The 18,295-nt window shown below is 38.6% G+C and overlaps 1 protein-coding gene across 8 annotated transcripts in view; it reads left to right on the top strand.

The window, feature by feature from the left end:
• The window catches only part of sox6 (SRY-box transcription factor 6), a 126,351-nt gene extending 114,410 nt beyond the window's left edge, over nucleotides 1-11,941 (top strand). For 6 of the 8 annotated variants that reach the window (XM_034116741.1, XM_034116739.1, XM_034116742.1 and 3 more), the window contains 3 exons: nucleotides 4,696-4,869; nucleotides 5,751-5,967; nucleotides 6,758-7,064. In XM_034116741.1, the coding sequence (XP_033972632.1) occupies nucleotides 4,696-4,869; nucleotides 5,751-5,967; nucleotides 6,758-7,064 (698 nt within the window). Of the gene's footprint in view, nucleotides 1-4,695; nucleotides 4,870-5,750; nucleotides 5,972-6,757 lie in introns of all 8 variants that reach the window. The other 2 variants (XM_034116737.1, XM_034116743.1) reach the window with 2 other exon arrangements.
• Nucleotides 11,942-18,295: the final 6,354 nt, after the last annotated feature.

The raw sequence follows: 18,295 nt of genomic DNA, 5'->3' as shown, positions 1-18,295 counted from the left end.
GTGTAGCAGCTTCTCCTCCAGAACAGAGAGGCCACATTGAGTAGACGCAGTGTGTACAGCGGACCTCTGTCATCACGGCAGTTCACAGAAAGCTTTAGGTTTCTTAAGCTAATATTTGCAAAACATGCAGCAACCAAAGTCCTAACGACTTGGGGAAATCTGGCAAAGGAATGGAAATAGATAGGATTTCCTTTTTTTACAAAGCCACGAGCCACACGCATGATCCCACGGCAAATTCATTAGGTATTTTTAAGCTCTGAAGAAAACATTACAAAATACCACAAAGGCCTCAGCCCGTCAAGGCCCTTTGTTCATTGGCATATGGCAGTATAGAGTTGCTGTGTAGCTGAGGTTTTGTGTTTGTCTAAACCGCCCCCATCACTGAGAGTCCACAGAGAACAAAGAGGTTGTTGAGAGATTTGTGGAGGCAGGAAACAGAATTAATCTAAACGCCCAGTGTGATGATATCAACCGTAGAGTGAGAATAGATGGGGCTTTAGCCAAGCACTGACTAACAATGTCCTGATGGAATAGGATGAGAAGAACAGTAGTGTTGCATTGTTGTGACATTGATGGGTTTCTTTACATCCGTAGCTCGGAGCTGTTATGAAGTTTTATGTTAGTTGATTGTGAGGTTTTTGTTGTTGTTTTTCTTCCCCTGTGAGGCCGTGGGAATTGAGCTCTGGCTTTTATTGCTGAGGAATTTTCCTAGAAGAAAGCTCAGATGAGGAGGCTCAGACATAATGATTTATCAAGTGACAACAACAATAGCTGAATAGGTCAGGCAATCAAAGGAAAGTTCTGTTTTGAAGTTGAACAATTCCAATTTACCCCCAATAGGAAACATTCTCTGTTTGTGAAAGATTAGATTCCAATTTTAAGCAAACTGCATATGTAGTAAAAAAGCAATAAAAGCATTAGACTACAACTTGTAACATGTAAGCTATTTGTTCTCAAGTTCCCAGGTGCACGCAAACACACACACACTCGCAAACTTAAATCATCCTCACTAAACAAAAATGATTGATATGTTATAAAAGGGCTTATATCACTTGTAATTTGTAATGGTTTAATTAGCTTGCTATGAGCTCAGGTTAGAACAGTGGCACTGAGCGCTGTCTCCTGTCTGTCCATACACATTCATCTTGCCTGATCCTGCTCTGAGGGAGAGGCTCTATTGTCAGTAGTAAATGCCTTGAGTCAGAGGTGTTACATTTGATCCCAACAGGGAGGGCTTGGCAGGTTTGCGTGATTGTTGCCTGCTCAGTGAGGCTCATCCTCTCAGCGGATTCCTGGGTGACATTATGTGTCTGCCCGCAGAACAAAGATGAGTAAGGAGGAGCAAAGAGGGAGGAGAGGGGACGCTGGGGCAGTGCTGCTCTGTGGCTCGAGTCTGAGCCTGTAGCTCACAGGTGTCATAGGCTTCTGGGCCTCTCTACAGTCTTTATTTCTCTTCCTTTGCTTCATCCATAGCAGCTTAGCCTTCTCCAATTTTGTATTTGTACACCCACCCACCCACCCACCCCCCACACACACAATCATTCTTTCTCACTGTAATTCATGCTGCTCATCTGCAGTGTTTCCAGGAGAGACAAATTAAAAAGGGGATTCTCATATCGCTCTGTCACACTTGAGCTGCGGGCCTCATGAATCACAATAAATTCTATTAAGCAGCACTCCTTCTGTTGCGCTCCTTTCCCCAGCTACCACCCAGGGGGCCTGCCCCTGTCACTGGTAAACATCTGTGTTTATTTACACAATCACACACCTAACTAACTAATTCCTAAATGTCCTCCACCTCCTGGAAAAAAAAATGTTAATGCTCATTTGCAGAGTGTCAGACCAGTGTCATGATTTTTAATAAATAGACAGAAACAACGTAGCAGTAAATTGCATGTTGCAGCTTCTAGGGATTTTCTGAGACTGACTGCTAATGCGAAAAATGCCTCTGATTAAGTTATATATCATATTACAGGGGATTGAATAAGGGGCTAAATGTATCTACCTGTTAAACATTGGATGGTCTTATATTATAGAAAGCCTGTCTCCCAGCTCTGTACTGCAATTTGTACTTTAATCAGAGACGTTGCAGTGACAACTTTGATATAATTTCAGGTCAAAGGTCAAACCTTGTTAGGATATTATTTCTCCCGAGGCAGCCTTAAATCTTCATCACAGTGTTCTTTACAAATCGAGGACCACACTACCTGCCTCGGTGCAGCTGAAGATGATGTAACACTGCTGTTGTTCATTTCAACGGCTTTCTGTAGCATCAGACAGGCACTTTTCTATGTGCCATCATGTGAGAAAAAAACCATGCCTCATCTGGTTTCCCTCCAATGAACCAAGTCACGTGGCTGGTTTCCTGGCTAACTATGGATGTGGCACTAGCTGATGGCAGGCGCTTGTTTTGTACCCCGCTCTGTAAGAAGCTCACCTCTGCCCGTATGCATGCACACCAGTATATAAATTGCTGAATCAGTGTCAGTGATAGAGTAATGGCACGGGAGGCATCGTAAATTACAGCAAGCGATCCCGGGGCGCAGACACTGGCTGTCGTGTCTGAGTGAGCGCTGCGCTCCTGAGCTAATGAATACCTTCATCTGGCCCCGGCAGTCAGCAGATTGCCCCGCGTTGATGGATACTGTCAGCCCTCCGCCACACCACATTTCATTGCACAATAAACATGGTTGTCAAAACCAAACAAAGTGAAATCAATTCATCCTGTACAGTGAGTGCATGCTAAATGAAATTAACGTACTGTGGGGTTCGGTGGCAGCAGAGGTAGTGTATTATTTCTGAATTCATGATGGCTTTAGGGCCTATAGAGGTTCTACAGTATGTGGTAAAAGCAAACAGACACAACTAGAGATACTGCTCACAGAGTTTGAAGAACTGTCAATGAGAGTGACTGAAAACACCTCCTCAATGTTCTGATGTATTATCAGGGCGTGTGTTTTTCAACTGAGATTATAAGAAAAGGCAAGGCTTTTGCAGATTAAGCATCCTTTCAAAGATTATTATTTGAAATGAAAAAAAAACAGGACATAGTTCTTTGGTCAAAATATACAATTCACTATTTAGTAAGAAATCTAATTTTGGAAATGTAATTCTTTTTTTAAATAATAAATTGTTATCATTATTGTACTGATGTTTTTCATTTACCACCTTTAATGTAGGCAAATCTATATATTTATTTAATATATTATTTTTATTTACTAGTTATTAATATTATTATTATTATTTAATTGTAACTCTTAACTTCCTTTAGACAGAACTGGAGCTATAAGAGCTGAACCGTTTGGGCAGCAACTTGTGCAGGGTCAAAATGTGAAAACACATTTTTCACATGGTCTGTCAGAAAAACAAACTCCCCGGATCATAAATGTGATTGTTTGACTGATGAACATGAGCTGGTGAAAAATGATTAAGGGTCCATGGTCCTGAGTGAAACGTGGGCAGTGGGACCTAAAACATTCTCTGTGAACACAAACCAAACTTCCACCACACTTTCACCACTATGGAAGTTGCTCTGTGTTGCTTCGGTACATATTTGTCTCTAAATATATTGCCTTTTCACTTATTGTCTCCTATTATAATTTTGAAAAGAAGACACACTTACCGAAGTGAGACATTCAAACTCTTGAGGCTGAAAATGGTGCAGCAGCATTTCCCGTGATTAGACCAAAGCGAGGTTTCTGTGGATTTGGAATTAATGTCTCTGCAAAGCCCTCCATTACTCATTAAGAGTTTGATTTTGTTTATCAACTGAAATAATAATAGAAATCAAACCCCAGGTAACGTGTGCCAAGGCTGCAAGTGGAATGGTCTAATGAGAAGGCTTCACATGTGGATGATGAAATATGCATGAGTCATCTCAAGCTTTCTTTTCCAGATTTGAGATCATTAAAGATGCATCGTAGCATATGGAAGGCTTTTTTTGTCTTATTTTTCAAGCCTTGTTTATCAACATGTTTTTGTTTGTTTAAATATTCATACTGTTTTTATTTAATTCTTTCACATCTTACATATAAAAGGAAGCAAATGCGCAAACAGAAATCATTATCAGTCTGATGTACAGTTTAATACTGAGAGAAACTCTCTTATGCTGATTGTGAATGCCCTGATTGAGAAACAGCACTTTGCAGAATCGGCACAGTCTCTCATCGCAAATATGGAGATAGAGACTAAGAGAAAAGAAGGAAGGAAAAAAGAGGAAAATAGTTACCCAGGAAGGAGAGGATGAGGAATGGAGGGCTTGAATTTATTTGTTCATATGTTAAAATGTACATTTTTTTTAGACTGCCTCCAGCCACTTATTTGTTATTTATGTTGGCATTTTTGCACTTTTAATGGACACTTGAAAAGTATGTGTTTGAGTAGAGGGTTAAAACATTTGCAGAATTGTTTTGAACTTCAATTGAAGTCCATGGTTTTCTTCTTTTGGTTTTAGATGAACCTGATTATAAGTGAAAAAGCTCCTTCTTAAACTGACATTCTTTGTGTCACTTTTATAGCACATAACATATCAAGTCAAGGCAGGTACTCCACTCAATATAAAAGGCTACCCTCTGAACCCCAGCCCTCGTGAGAAACAATGCCCATGATGTTGACAGTATGAAGGCGAGTTTGAATATTTGTGACCTATTTGTGAGTCCAGGGAAGTAAGTCAACCCTTTTCTTGTTTGTCAACAGGAGGTGCTGGATCTACTGAGGCACGAGTCTTCAGAGAAGCTCGAGGAAGGAACAACAACGAGCCCCACATTAAAAGGCCAATGAATGCATTCATGGTGTGGGCCAAGGATGAGAGGCGCAAGATCCTCCAGGCCTTCCCCGACATGCACAACTCCAACATAAGCAAGATTTTGGGTAAGACTTTTAAATGTAATACAAGTTCCTCCAGCATATATTAAGGGTACCACTCTTCTAAAAAAGCATAACTGCCACTGGAAAAGGACAGACAAATGATCTTTGTAATGCTTTAGAGCTTATCCCAGTTTTAGTCCTACTCCAGCTATACAGAAGAACTTAACTCTTTGGCTGTTGACAAAAGTGATGGATTTGCTAACTCTAACCCTAACGGTTAAAACAAGTTATTTCATTCAAACTGCAGCGGTAAATAACTTTTTTTTTACGATTTTGTTAATCGATCTTTCGGTTACAGTGTCCAGACCTAGCATTTTTTTACATTTAAATCCATGGGGTTAATTGCTCAAAGTAAGGTTAATTTGACAAAGTACATCTGAAGGAGCAGTGTGTGTTATCTCATAGGCCACTGTGCATCAGGTCTCCACAGCCTACAGATGGATTTATAGCCCATCACTAGCATAAGTGTTTGTCATGAAAAATGACAGAGGCTAAATGGGTCTCGTCCCCTCAGCATTGGAGTCCATACATCATAGCTGTTAAAAGTGCTGTCATCCCGCCCCTAGTAGGACACTTCAAAGAGCAGCAATATTTACTACACTAGCTTGTTGTTCCTTACTGTTTGACTTTGAAGGATGTCTTGTGTCTCAAACAATGTGCATGTGCAGGGCTATCAATAGGTTGAACGAATGATAAATTGTGATTTTGCTCGAAAACTTCTTAGATACAGCTCAGTGTTAGCCTTGACCAAATATTTAAAATGTATGTATGTCCCTATATGACACAATTTTAGGATATAATGGGTAACTCTTTAATAATTATCAAGCTGCTTTATTCCACTGCTGTGTTGAAATACTTACATTTGATTTTACTTTGTTGTGTAGGTTCCCGATGGAAGTCCATGACTAACCAGGATAAGCAGCCATTCTATGAAGAGCAGGCCCGTCTGAGTAAGCAACACCTAGAGAAGTACCCAAACTACAAGTACAAGCCACGGCCTAAGAGGACCTGCATCATCGATGGAAAAAAACTCCGCATTGGAGAGTACAAGCAGATGATGCGTTCACGGCGACAAGAGATGAGGCAGTTCTTTACCGTGGGGTAGGTGCGCAAAAAGATACTTACCACACTTACACACAGACAATCTGAAAACAAAGCAACTGGACCGTAATGCATGTGTTTCCCTCCTTACAGTTTTGTCTTATGCAATGAAAGCACCATTTCCAAAACTGAGTGTTTAGTTAATCACTATGTATTGGTTTTAAGACAAGGGGCTGACATACACATTATAAAAAGTGTTTTTTCAATAGCTGTGATTTAATAATTTTAGACAATAGCAGTCTGCCAATGGAGCATAAAGTGCAGACATTATTACAGGATATAAGCTTTAAGTATAGACTTACAGAAGCCTGGAGGGCAGCAGTCTGAAGCTTAACACTTTAATTTACTGTGTGTGGTTAGCAGGAGAGCCCTTCTCCAGGTGTTCCCATGTCAGTCATAAGCTTCAGCGGCTGGAGTATCAATCATGCAGCGCAACGGCAGACAAGAGCAGCGCTAACCACGTATTGGTTTTATGTCACCAATAAAATGGGTAGTGTTTCTGAACAGCACAAGACGGGAGCTGTCAGGAGAAACTCTCTTTTCCCAAATCATTTTCACAGAGCTGCTGGCTTAAAGCAGACTGCTGTGGGAAATCCCTAATCCAACCCTCTCAGTTTAAAAAATTACAAAAATACAGTAAATATACCAATTACTGCAGACTATCCGGCGCAATACTCTCTTTTTCAGCACATTCTTCCCATCTATTATTTTACCATTTTGGTAATCTATTTGTTTCAAAAGTACGCCATGAGAGAGCGTGATGTATTAATCTCTTTTCTTGGACATACAGACAGCCACCGCAGATCCCCATCACCACCAGCGCCAGTATGGTCTATCCTGGGGCGATCACGATGGCGACCACCACACCCTCACCTCAGATGACATCAGAGTGCTCGAGTGCCTCGGCAAGTCCCGAGCCAACCATTCCTGTCATTCAGAGTACCTTCAACATGAAGCTAGAGCCCAACCTCATGGCAAATAACACTGTGCCAGTCAATGGCGAGGATGCGATGGACATGTACGAGGAATTTGAGGATGAGCCCAAATCAGACTATAGCAGTGAAAATGACACACAGGGGCGAGTCAGCACCAACTGAGACCTCTTCAATGGAAGAGGCCCATGCAGACAACACTCATACAGGAGGATGCTCGAGGGCTGGTTTGATCTGAGGGAGCGAAAGAGCAAAACAAAACAAAACTACACCACAAAGGTTAAAAAAATGTTTTTTTTTAAAATAGGAAAAAAAATAACAGTGTATCATTTATGAGCCAGCATGCAGATGTGGCTTCATCTGAATCAAAAGCTATTTGGTCTTAAGTGTTTCTTCAAGTGTGTGGAGCAGTTTGGTTGTGTTCATTTAGATTTGTGTTTGTTATCTCATTGTTTATTTTTTCATTCTGAACATGGACATTTACACGATTAGGTCATTGCCTAGAACAAAAGATTTAACTTGAAATTGAGCATTTCATATGAACCTATAATTCTTACAGTCATATACGTATTTTGATTTTGATATATTGCATAACTGTTCAAGATGGGGATAATATTCTCACTCAGGTATAGTGTGCCAGCCAACAGCTTGTGAATGTTTTTAATCAATAATTAATTATTACCAGTACAAAATATCTCAAATTCAGATGTGTGAGTGATTCCAACATATTACAGAGGGATTTTCATTTTATTAATATTATTTTAATTATTATTTGCGTTTTTGTTGATATTGTTATTACACAAACTGCATTATTTAGTGCAGAAGTGCCAAACATTTTAAGTTGTTTCTACAATCTGTAAAGTCTTTTGGGAGAGGCTTGGTGACTCTTGGACAATCTCTTGATCTCTTAATACAGCTTCATTATCCAGTCTTTCTTTAATTGACCCTAACAGAATACACAAATGAAACTCAGGAACTTGGAGGCAGCAGGCTCTGCGGGAGGTTACAGTATGTGACGTCTTTGGGTGGTAGCTTGTGATGCTAGCTGTTCTCCAGGGAGCCTAATGCAGTGATCATCAATGAACGCGGCCAGTTCTTTCATTTCCTTATCCCAGTCTACACAGTGGCGTCTTTAACTCATATCCAGCTCTGCAACCCAGTCTGATTCACCAAGTTCTTAATCAGAGTGATTGTAATCAGGCCAGAATGCAAAAGGGCCAAAGGCCTCCAATCTGTGGGATTGGAAGAGCAGCGAAAGGCAGCTTTGGGGGCATTACAATCTCAAATTGATGTTGTACAATGTGTAGCTACAGTACATTCTGTTAAATGCTTTAGCCCCATTTGGACTGAAAGTTTAAAGTCTTACGTCTTAGAACTTCATTTTTTTTTCAATCTTAATTCTTTTTAGACATTGTAAATCTTAAATTGACACTAAGAAGTCTTAAATCCGAGCACGGTCATAGGGTTGATGCAATGAGTTGATTACTGCCGGAGTCTTAAGAGGAGGGACAGCCTGTGAGGATATTTAGAAACTTGAAAGAAATCATATGTTTGTTGCTTAAATTACCTCGTCATAATTGCATAGCAGGGGTACTTTGAAACACTTTTCTTTCTTTTTTTTTGCATAGTGCACTTATACAAATCTTATTCTGTCAACCTTTAGCCTTATGTTGTATTTCTTGAATAATCTTATCAGCTTACCAGCACTTAAATATTGCGTTTAAAACAGGAAAACATGCAATGACTCAGAAATGAGGGGCACAAGCAAAGTCTCTCTCCTAATGTCAGCCAAAAAGCTGACAAGTGGTGACCTTCTGGAGACTGCAGCTAGATAAAGCAAGGCCTTGATGTTGAGACTCAGATCCTCTTTACAGGGCAGAAGGTCTAAGTGGCTCCCCTCCCTGCCATGCCCTGCTCTGACCCCTGCCCATGGCAACCTCAGCACCCAGGGGGCGCCATCTGGCCCAGAGAAGGAAAAAACAACAGGGAAGGAAAGGGAAACAATAAAGATGTGGTGTGTGTCCCTCATTGTGCTTTCCATCAAAGTGCTGGTAGTAAGGCCTCAACAGGGCTCCCACCCCAGCCCAATCTCCAGGCACTGGCGAGCAGATGGAACAAGTACATCAAGCTGTGGGGGATTATTAAAATGACTGACGACTGGGTATCATCTGAAATACAGCATTATTAATGCATGAGTCCAGCTATTCCCCTCCCTTGCCCTTGAACCTGTCCATTTCAGAAAGAGCACAGAGCTTATTGAAGGATCTCAATAGCTGGTCACTGGCTTTAACTGGTCAACATCCCCACTGCTGGTCACTGCATTTTCTCCTAGCTCTAATTGGTACAGATGGCTCTTTATATCTCACTCATCTCTTCTGAACTCTTATTGTCAATATCAGTGCTGTTTTGAAAGCATTTATTTTAAGTATTTTTAGCCCCTCATTCATAATTGTTTTCTTCATAACATTTTCTCTCCATTGTTCTCATTTTGAGGTACAAACTATTTAAAAGATGCTCTCCTACAAAGCTGTTTGCTCCTGATTGCTGGTGGTTGGATTGATTTGTATGTGATTGTAAATATTTGTATGACCATGCCACACTGCTTTAGTTGGCTGGAAGGTAAAAAGGACTCTTCACGGAACTGAAACTTGACTGTGCTTATATAGCAAAAAAAAGACAAAAAAAAAGAAAGAAAAAAATGACTCATGTGGAGACAATGTTTCATAAGTGTTATAAGCACTGGATATAAATTGTATTTTTATCAATGCTGATTAATGTGAAGCTGTTTGAGGAAAATCACCATGAACAAACATAATTCCCCAGTTGGACTCAAGTGGGTTTGCTCTCACAGTTGCCAGATTTGAGTCATTTTGTGTCTACTTATTTTGTTTATTTATGCAAAGACTCATGTGATGAATGAACACTTTGTTTAAGCTTCAGGGCTGCCTAGGGGAGAGACTCAGCACAAGAAAGTGAGCAGATAATTCAACAGCAGGCTCGGTTAGCCGTCAAACACCAGACTTCAATGCATTTTATATTGTATTTGAAACTGTAGAGTATCAACATATTGTATTTATTATTAGCCACTGTCGGCTCTAAATTTGTCAGTAAAACAACTACATGGACAATCAGAGAAAAAAAAAACATGTTTGATGAATTGGAGCTATAAAAAAAGGTTTTCAGTGATTTCACCATCTCATTTAGATTTTATTGTAAATATAACATAGGAAATATATTTTTGTTCATTAGTGAAGTATAAGTTATGTATTTGGCTGTTATTTTATTTACTTTCTTACATTTTTGTACGTGGTTTCATGTTTTTAAAACCTGACAAGTCACAGTACCTCATGTAGATGCTGATTTTTTTTCTGCTTATTGAAAGACAGACCTGAGACAGAGAGAAGCACCTCACTTGCTTAAGTTTTGATAATCTTCCCTGGAATACAAAAAAAAAAACAATCAGAATAACACGACACCCATTAGATGTGTTAACATAAAGGAGTCATTACAAATAAGGTACTCATTCAAACAACAAGCACTTGATGTAAAATAATTATTCAATTATTTGTGTCCAATAATGATACAATCTAAATGGTATGCTGTATATCCTCACATGTGTTTTGTGTTTATTACAGCACTCATAGTGTGTGGCTGGTTTCTTACGAGGAACTGTTTTCAGCCAAAATAATCTGCATGCATTTGGCTTGCATTGACATTACCAGAATAAACAAGGTTTTCTTTTCTTGAAAAATGGTTTCAAACACAAGCGATGTTTTAATTTTATTTGTGTGAGAAGTTGGGAGCGTGCAAATATTTATTTGTTTTAATGTGGCAAAATGCACCAACATTGTGCATTCTTCTTAATTCTCTCCTGGTCATATGTTTGTATGTTTTTAATGTTCATACCTATCCAGCCATCTGAAAATGTAGCCCTCACAATTGTTTTCTCTAAATCCACTTACAATGGTTTGAACAAAAGAACTGAAGACAAAAGCTTGTATGCTGTTTCAACATTATTTACTGTAATTCAATTTATTTCTGTATGGACTTTGTGATGTATATGGTGGGAATGTTCTCTGTGTTAATTTAATCAGCACAATTCACTGACATGCTGGACTGACATGCTAGCTGCTGTTCAGAAGTGTAAAACTGTTGTTCGGAGCAACGTTTATAGTTGTCTTTGGTACTTTGCTTTTTAGAGTTGTCTCTCAAGCAACACTGTGTGTGGCTCTTCTATCACTGGAGCCGATGTTGAAATTGCTGGCAGCCTGATACCATTTTCTGCGTAGAATCTTTCTTGTTTGTTTTTTTCTGGCAGGTACCTAGGCCCATGGCAAGTATTGTTTGGGTGTTATTAGAGAAAATGAAATACATAGTGTCTGTTGCTGCTTCAAAAAAAGTTTATGTCTGAATATGTAAATAGTTTATCATAATATCTTGTACAGTCCAATGTAAAGTTTTTAATTCAACTTAAAAAAAAAATGTTGCCATCACATTTGTGTTCACATTCTTCTTTATACAGTACAAAAGATTGATTATTTGCTAGGGGTATTATTGCTTAAAAAGAAAAAAAAATGAAGATGTTATTACATTTTTCTTATGTTTGTTTTGCTTGGCTTCAAAGTGTACACCAGCAAGTCTTTGGTTTCCATGTGCAGTATTGACGTGAGGTAAAGGTGAATAATTTTACAGTGGTGTGTGTGGAGAGCAGTCTCCTCGGCTTTGGTAGTATTAATTCACTATATCAAGTAAAAACAAACCAATGAGTGATACATTTGGGTGCATCTAGGCGCCATAGAAATGTGTATAATGTATATGAATAAACTATCCCCGCAGGATCAATTCAGGCATATTAACACCATTTTCTGTATGTAAAAATGCAACAGTGGGATGAATAACTGCCTGTTTAAGCTCATTTACCTCAAGAATTTCCTCCTTTTCTGTAAGAGACAGAAATTGTGTTACAGAAACCTTCTCCCATCACTCCATCTTTTGTACTGCTGTTGACACTTACAAATTAAAGAGACATTTTGTTTTAAGAATTTGAGTAATTACTTTCATTGTGCAATTATTCATCATGTAATTTTTTCTTGTTCAGGTGTTTTTCTACAATGTATAAAACAGAGAGGTTTACAAATGATAAATCAAAGGCTTATTATAGTGCACTTTTAGATGTTTAACCATACACGGTTCCTAATATCTCTTAATATTTTACATACATGATTTTTTCTGCCTTTGTCGGCTTAGTGTAAATTAATTACTTTTGTAATAATATAATTGAATATATATATATATATATATATATATATATATATTATATCAATTTAAATATTGTTAAATACAATATTAAAGTAAGTTATTCATACATTTAATGGACAGGTTATGCAGTAGCTACTTATATCTATAAAGTGTTGATTTAGATAAGCCTTTATAGGGGTTCTATTTGTACCATATTATAATATAATAGAGGCCTATATACAGTGAATTTAAATACATTCTGAACAGGATGTTGTTGATTCAATTATTGTTTACTTTACTTTATGAATTCCTGGAGATGATGACCTCCTGGGTAATATCTACGGCGATGTTTTTCATTTTACAGCACACTGAAGGAGATGTGTGTCGTGAATATTTAACTTTAGCACTGGTGCCACTCAACTTAACAAATATAATCTGATCAAACCTAACACTTAACATGTTATCAAATACAAAGTTTGTTGCCTGAAAAACCGAACATATAGTTTGGCAGATACAACAAATAAATAGGCATTTACTGTGCAGGCTCTCACTGTGGTTTGGTTACTAAAGCACACATCCTAAAGATCCTTGACCTCCTGAATGAAGAGGTACAGGCTCAGTGTGTGTGTTTGTGTGTGTGTGTTTGTGTGTGTGTGTGTGTGTGTGTGTTGCTTATTGAGAAAAGGGTGTGTGTGTGCCAGAGGTCATCTCGAGAGTTGTAAGCCCAGACTATGTCCATCACTCTTCTCTGGATCTCTGCCATCTATTGCTCATTATCATCATGATTATTATGAGTTCTACACGCTGCTTCCCTTTTAAATAATGTCTGCCTTGATGGGCTAAAACATTTCAGACAACATTTGAGCCAGGGTTATTATAGTCAGCATATAATTGACTGATTTGCTGGTCTTCTTGCTCTGTGTTAGCAATGCTCACCTACATAAAAGGAGTACAAAACAATCTAGAACAAATGCCCTTTAAACCACTTGGGTAAACTGTTTAATTATTGGCAATCCCTTTGTCTTTTACAATTATATTGCATGCTTCTTTCTTCAGGGCAATGAAAGCTAACAGTTTAACGACAGTGTCTGTAAAAGATGTCTGTGTAAGCGCTCTGCAGCACTAGATGGAAAACTAGACATATACCTCTGCACAATACATCTTATAGTAATTTTCCAAGCCTGTATGACAACTAATGGCATGGAGAAAAGCTCTGTACTTTGTATTTTCGTCTTTGCATTATTGTGCAAGTGAGTGCATCAAATTAAAGCACTGCTGAGTTGGTGATATGCAAGACAATTTGTATTATTGTCTTGCGCTGTTTTTGTTTCTTATTGTTCGCAAAGATTTCTGTATAAACAAAATAAGAGGTCAGCGTGACTAATAGGGGGGGCTGGTGAGCTATGTGGAGTAATACTGCTGTTTGTAAGTGGCCTGTTAGGATGAACTGTCACTGTTGTACAAAGATGTGTATGTTTGAACAGCGGATAATAATTAATACAGCAATGCTGTCGTGTAGCGGCAGGGCTGCAATTTCACAACTCTGATGACTAAACACCGGTGGGAAGGGGAGCAGTGAGGGGAGCCCAGAACAATATTTTACTCATTTGGATCTGCTCATTGGTACAGCCGTTGCACCCAGTGAATCTGTCAGAGAGCACCATTTCCCCACGAACAGCTGCTATTTATCTGATTTTCTCATTAGAGTTGACTCATGACTTCATTGTACTGGCTTTGGCAGAGGTGATGCAGCCGCTAGGTATCGCTCTTTAAGACGGCCCAGAGATGCCCTCCTTGATGTTACTGGATTTAGAAATATGTAACACCTGGCGATGATTTTCGGTCATCCGTTCAAATTACGTTGAACAAGATTTCTATCTGATTCAACACCTCTTAACCAGATGTTAATAATCTTTATGTGACTTTCAGGTTATTTCTCTTTTTATTTTACAACAGAGGTGAGAGAAAAGACTTTAATCTCAAGAGTCAAACATATGTACAAGAAGAGTATGTAAGAACAGCCCCCACACTTAGCGATGTTTTAATCCTTGGAGGTGAAGGACTTAGGAAATCTTGCTAATTTCACAGATGGTTTAAAATAGATTAGTGTGGAGTAGCAGCTCCCGGAGAAGGGCTGACCCACCAGGCTCCCTGTGCAGCTGCCAGAACCCTGCACCTCATGCTCAGGAGTGCCTTCCAAAAGTCCTGCAAGGTTAAACTCAAACTTAAGCATCCTGAAATGCCATCCTTGTTGTCAGCTTTATTGCATCTTCAATTCATTTCTGCATTTTGATATGATTTAATATTCATCAAATATTTAATTTAAGGGCATTTCGTTTTCTGATCAGAAATCTTTGCATTGAGTTTTAATGTTGTCTTGTTTTACAGTTAAGTCTATGTTTAATTGATCCGTTCTTTTTTTTCTTACCTTGAAATGTATGTATGGGCTTGGAAAATATAACTTCCTGTTCTTGGCTAAAACAACACACTGGGGCACAAAGGATTGTGATGGGTCCACTGGGCCAGGGAGACTATTCTTACTGGTTACTTTGTCTTCTTTGTCATTAGACATTTTGTACAATGCATCCAAGAGCTGTTTTGTTGTAATGGAATAAAGGAGTGAATCAGACTCTGCATGGTATTTCGAATAGGCCAAGCCTGCTGCTCGAGCTGGGCTGTGTCCGAGGAGGCCTGACACAACTCTGGCCTGGCTGAAAAGGCCCAGCTTGGAGTTAATGTGGAAAGACAATGGCTCAGGGAGAAAAACTCGACATGGTTTTGTTGGACTTGTCATTCTTTGGTGCATAGCTGTGAGAAAAGCCTAGGAACCATCTGAAGGTTTTTCTTGTTTTGTTTTTTTTACCCATATCTGGGACAGCTTTCACAAAGAGGGTTGAAACAATGGAGAGGCGCTTTCAGAAGGACAGGCCGCGACTCCGGCCAAACCATCTTGGACCTGCTTCACTGAAATGGTTTGTCACCAAAAGGCTGACATCACAGCAGTGCTATTGGTGTATTTTGACAAAAGAACAAAAATAATGACGACTAATCCCATCCAAGAATTAGAAATATGTTAGAATAAAATGTAACACCAAGTAAATCTAGTGACTGGGTGTTAACAAATAACACAACAACCACTACCTTTACATCCAATATGTGACCTCTCAAAATGTTCGGTTTCTGAATTATTAAAAGAAACAACATAAATGTTATGGATATGTTGTCAAAGAGAATTGCATATTTCCTTGCTGAACTGAGATGATACTGAAGATATATTTATGTTTATGTAAATCAATCTGGTTCTCTGAGCACAGTTGTTAGGAACACTGGGTTGCTAAATGAACTTTTGAAAATCCACACGGGACAATATTTCAGAAAATGTAATTTTGCATACTGTTTCACATCACTGCATCTCCTCAGTGCATTTGTCTCCAAAAACGTTTGACTGCATTTCTGTGGGGGAAGAATAAATGCGTAATGTTTTTTTAAAAGCATCTCTGCGTCTGCTCCCTGAGCTTTTTGAAGAATTTAACAAATAAAGGTTTCTTTCTTGGAATATGTGTTATTCTCTGAAAGCTATCACTCAGCTCTCTCATGCATATGTGAATTACACACCTTTATGAATATGTAAATCTTGCGAGAATGCTTCATTAATTAGTAATTCATGCATTTTTCACAAGCCCAATACTCTGCGAGTGTAGTCTGATGAATTATCAGCCAGAAGTTAAAAAAGGCATTCATCATCACGTTTTCAGAGGTTTTGAGATCTGTAATTTGTGTAATTCAATGAATATGATTCACATAGCTTTTTATGGCGGTATCGTTGCAGCTGTCTCATGATGTGATCTATGGATTACTACTTGGAATCTGAAAGTGCACTTATAATGTTAACAGGCACATTTCTCCATGTAGATGTTTGCTTACATTATTATAGTCTGGTTGAAATATTAAAATGCAAGCATCTCAAATTATTTTTCTCAGTATGTTCCATTTGATTCGTTTTATTACTGGTTTTTGTCATTTCAAAAAGAAAAATGATGAGATGTCAAAAGAGCATCTCATGCAACACAAACTGTAGCCAAGGGGAAGTCAATCAAGAAGCCTTATAGAAGCATCTTGTCCGTGTGCAGAGATTATGCATATCCTTCTCCAGTGACATTTTTCAGTACGAGATTCTTGAAGTATGTCAAATGAAGACAGCAAAATGCTCAAAATATTTGTCTCAATACAATTTCTAGACAATCTCAGGATTTAAGAAAGTTTTGGCATTTTTTGCCTACTTGACAATATTGCAACTCATCCAGGGGACATGGTATTGTTTTTTTTCATAAAATATTTTTGTAGGGATGAATATCGACATAGCCATGTTTCGATAATTCAGAAAATCTTATTGATGAAATTTAGAAAAAGATGGTAACTATTGAACAGCATCAATAGTTCCTTGCTCACAGACAACTCAAATAAAACTTCACATAATGTACAGATAATTAATCAGTTTTCCTGAAGATGTTGTGTGCATTCTTTAGGAAATGTAGATTACCCTAACCCTAACCAGAGAAAACATGATCCATGACTCTCCATACGCCAAACACACTCCATGAACCAAGTTCCTCTTTGAGATTTTTGTGTCCACCGAGATGTAAGCATTTTCAATCTTGAATTTCGCTTGGATTAAATACACTTCCTGTATATGGCAATAGTGTCTTGGGGTTTCCTGGACATGTGGCTTTTAAATGAGCCCTCCTTTAAAATCATCGGCATGTTGAGAACAGTTGCTTACCCACCGAGAGTCAGTGCAAATACAGTATATCAGTGTGTACTGTCCAGTGCACATTGCTGGACTATGAATTTAACATGAAGGCGTAAAGGCAGAAGCACTCGAGGGTTGCTTTTCCTGTCGGAGGTTCAAGTCTGCTACCTTACGTATGCAGTCACTTTGTTCCTGCCTCTCTATTGGTACACAGACATATTTATGTAAATGGCTGGGGGGGGAGGCCTTTGTTGTAAACATGAGTGTACTCTGAGGAAAGGGTGCCGGGGGACTTTCAAGTAGTAAAAATGTGATGGAAGGGGGGGTTAAAAGAAACAAACAAACGTGTCATCATAATAATGTATACCACTTTACAATTCAAAAGTGCAACATTAAATCATTCATCTGGATTATTTTAATAAAACTGTATTGGTTTTGAATAATGGGTTAAGGGGTGGGGGGGGGGCTGATTTAGTGCTTTTGCTCTCACTCAAGTTGTTCTCTCAGGTGGGACAGAGCGAATCACCTAAGGAGAAGTGGATCAAGTAAGAGCCAATGGCTTTTTTCACTCACAGCTATTTGTTACACATTTGTGATAGAATACAGAAATAGCAAGGCTATTTGAATTAGCAATCTAAACATAACTTTTCAAGTGATACATGATGATGTTTACAAATTCACATAAAAACCCACACATAGGTAAACAATGTATCGTCATATTTGGAAAGACAATTTAACATAATTGTGGGGGTGTAACAAAAGATAATATGACAAGTTGTGTAACAGATTTGCTCTCTCCGAATGATAGGTAAAGCAATCACTTTGTAATGAGCAATGAATAATCATGGATATATAATATATAACTACTTGACTGAGTAATGAGTCCAACACCGGCAGGTAGCAGAAGGCGCCCGGATTTGCACATGCCTTTTGGCGTTTCCACACTGTTGCTGTTGTCGATGGTCAGTCAAGCTCTTAATACAGTTTCCTGCATCTCAATGTGATTTCAATTATGATTTCATGGATGAATTATCTACAGTACTCAAGTATGTTATATAAGATGTGGGTGAGTATACAAATGACTTAATGTCCAGAATCTAAGCTGTTGCAAGAACCCTAACCTTCACACCTCCATGACAGCACTGCCATACGCCTCAAAAGGGCCACTTAATATTCACAACCCAGAAGACTATTAGAAAAACAAGACAGGAGGTACCCCACTGTTAATACGAAAATCTACAATTTAGGATTTCATCAGAGGAAAGTTCAAATTTGGCATGCATTGACCAAAGCCGAGTGAAATGAGACTGGATCTCCAAGGAAAGGTGTCTGCTGATTGCTTGTGTTTGGAATCCAAAAACTAAGAGGACAGAGGGAGATTAATAACGCAATGCACTAGAAATCTAAG

This window comes from Trematomus bernacchii, unplaced genomic scaffold, assembly GCF_902827165.1.
Source record: "Trematomus bernacchii unplaced genomic scaffold, fTreBer1.1, whole genome shotgun sequence".
In the NCBI taxonomy this organism is placed as follows: domain Eukaryota; kingdom Metazoa; phylum Chordata; class Actinopteri; order Perciformes; family Nototheniidae; genus Trematomus; species Trematomus bernacchii.
This window is presented reverse-complemented; position numbering and strand designations above follow the sequence as displayed.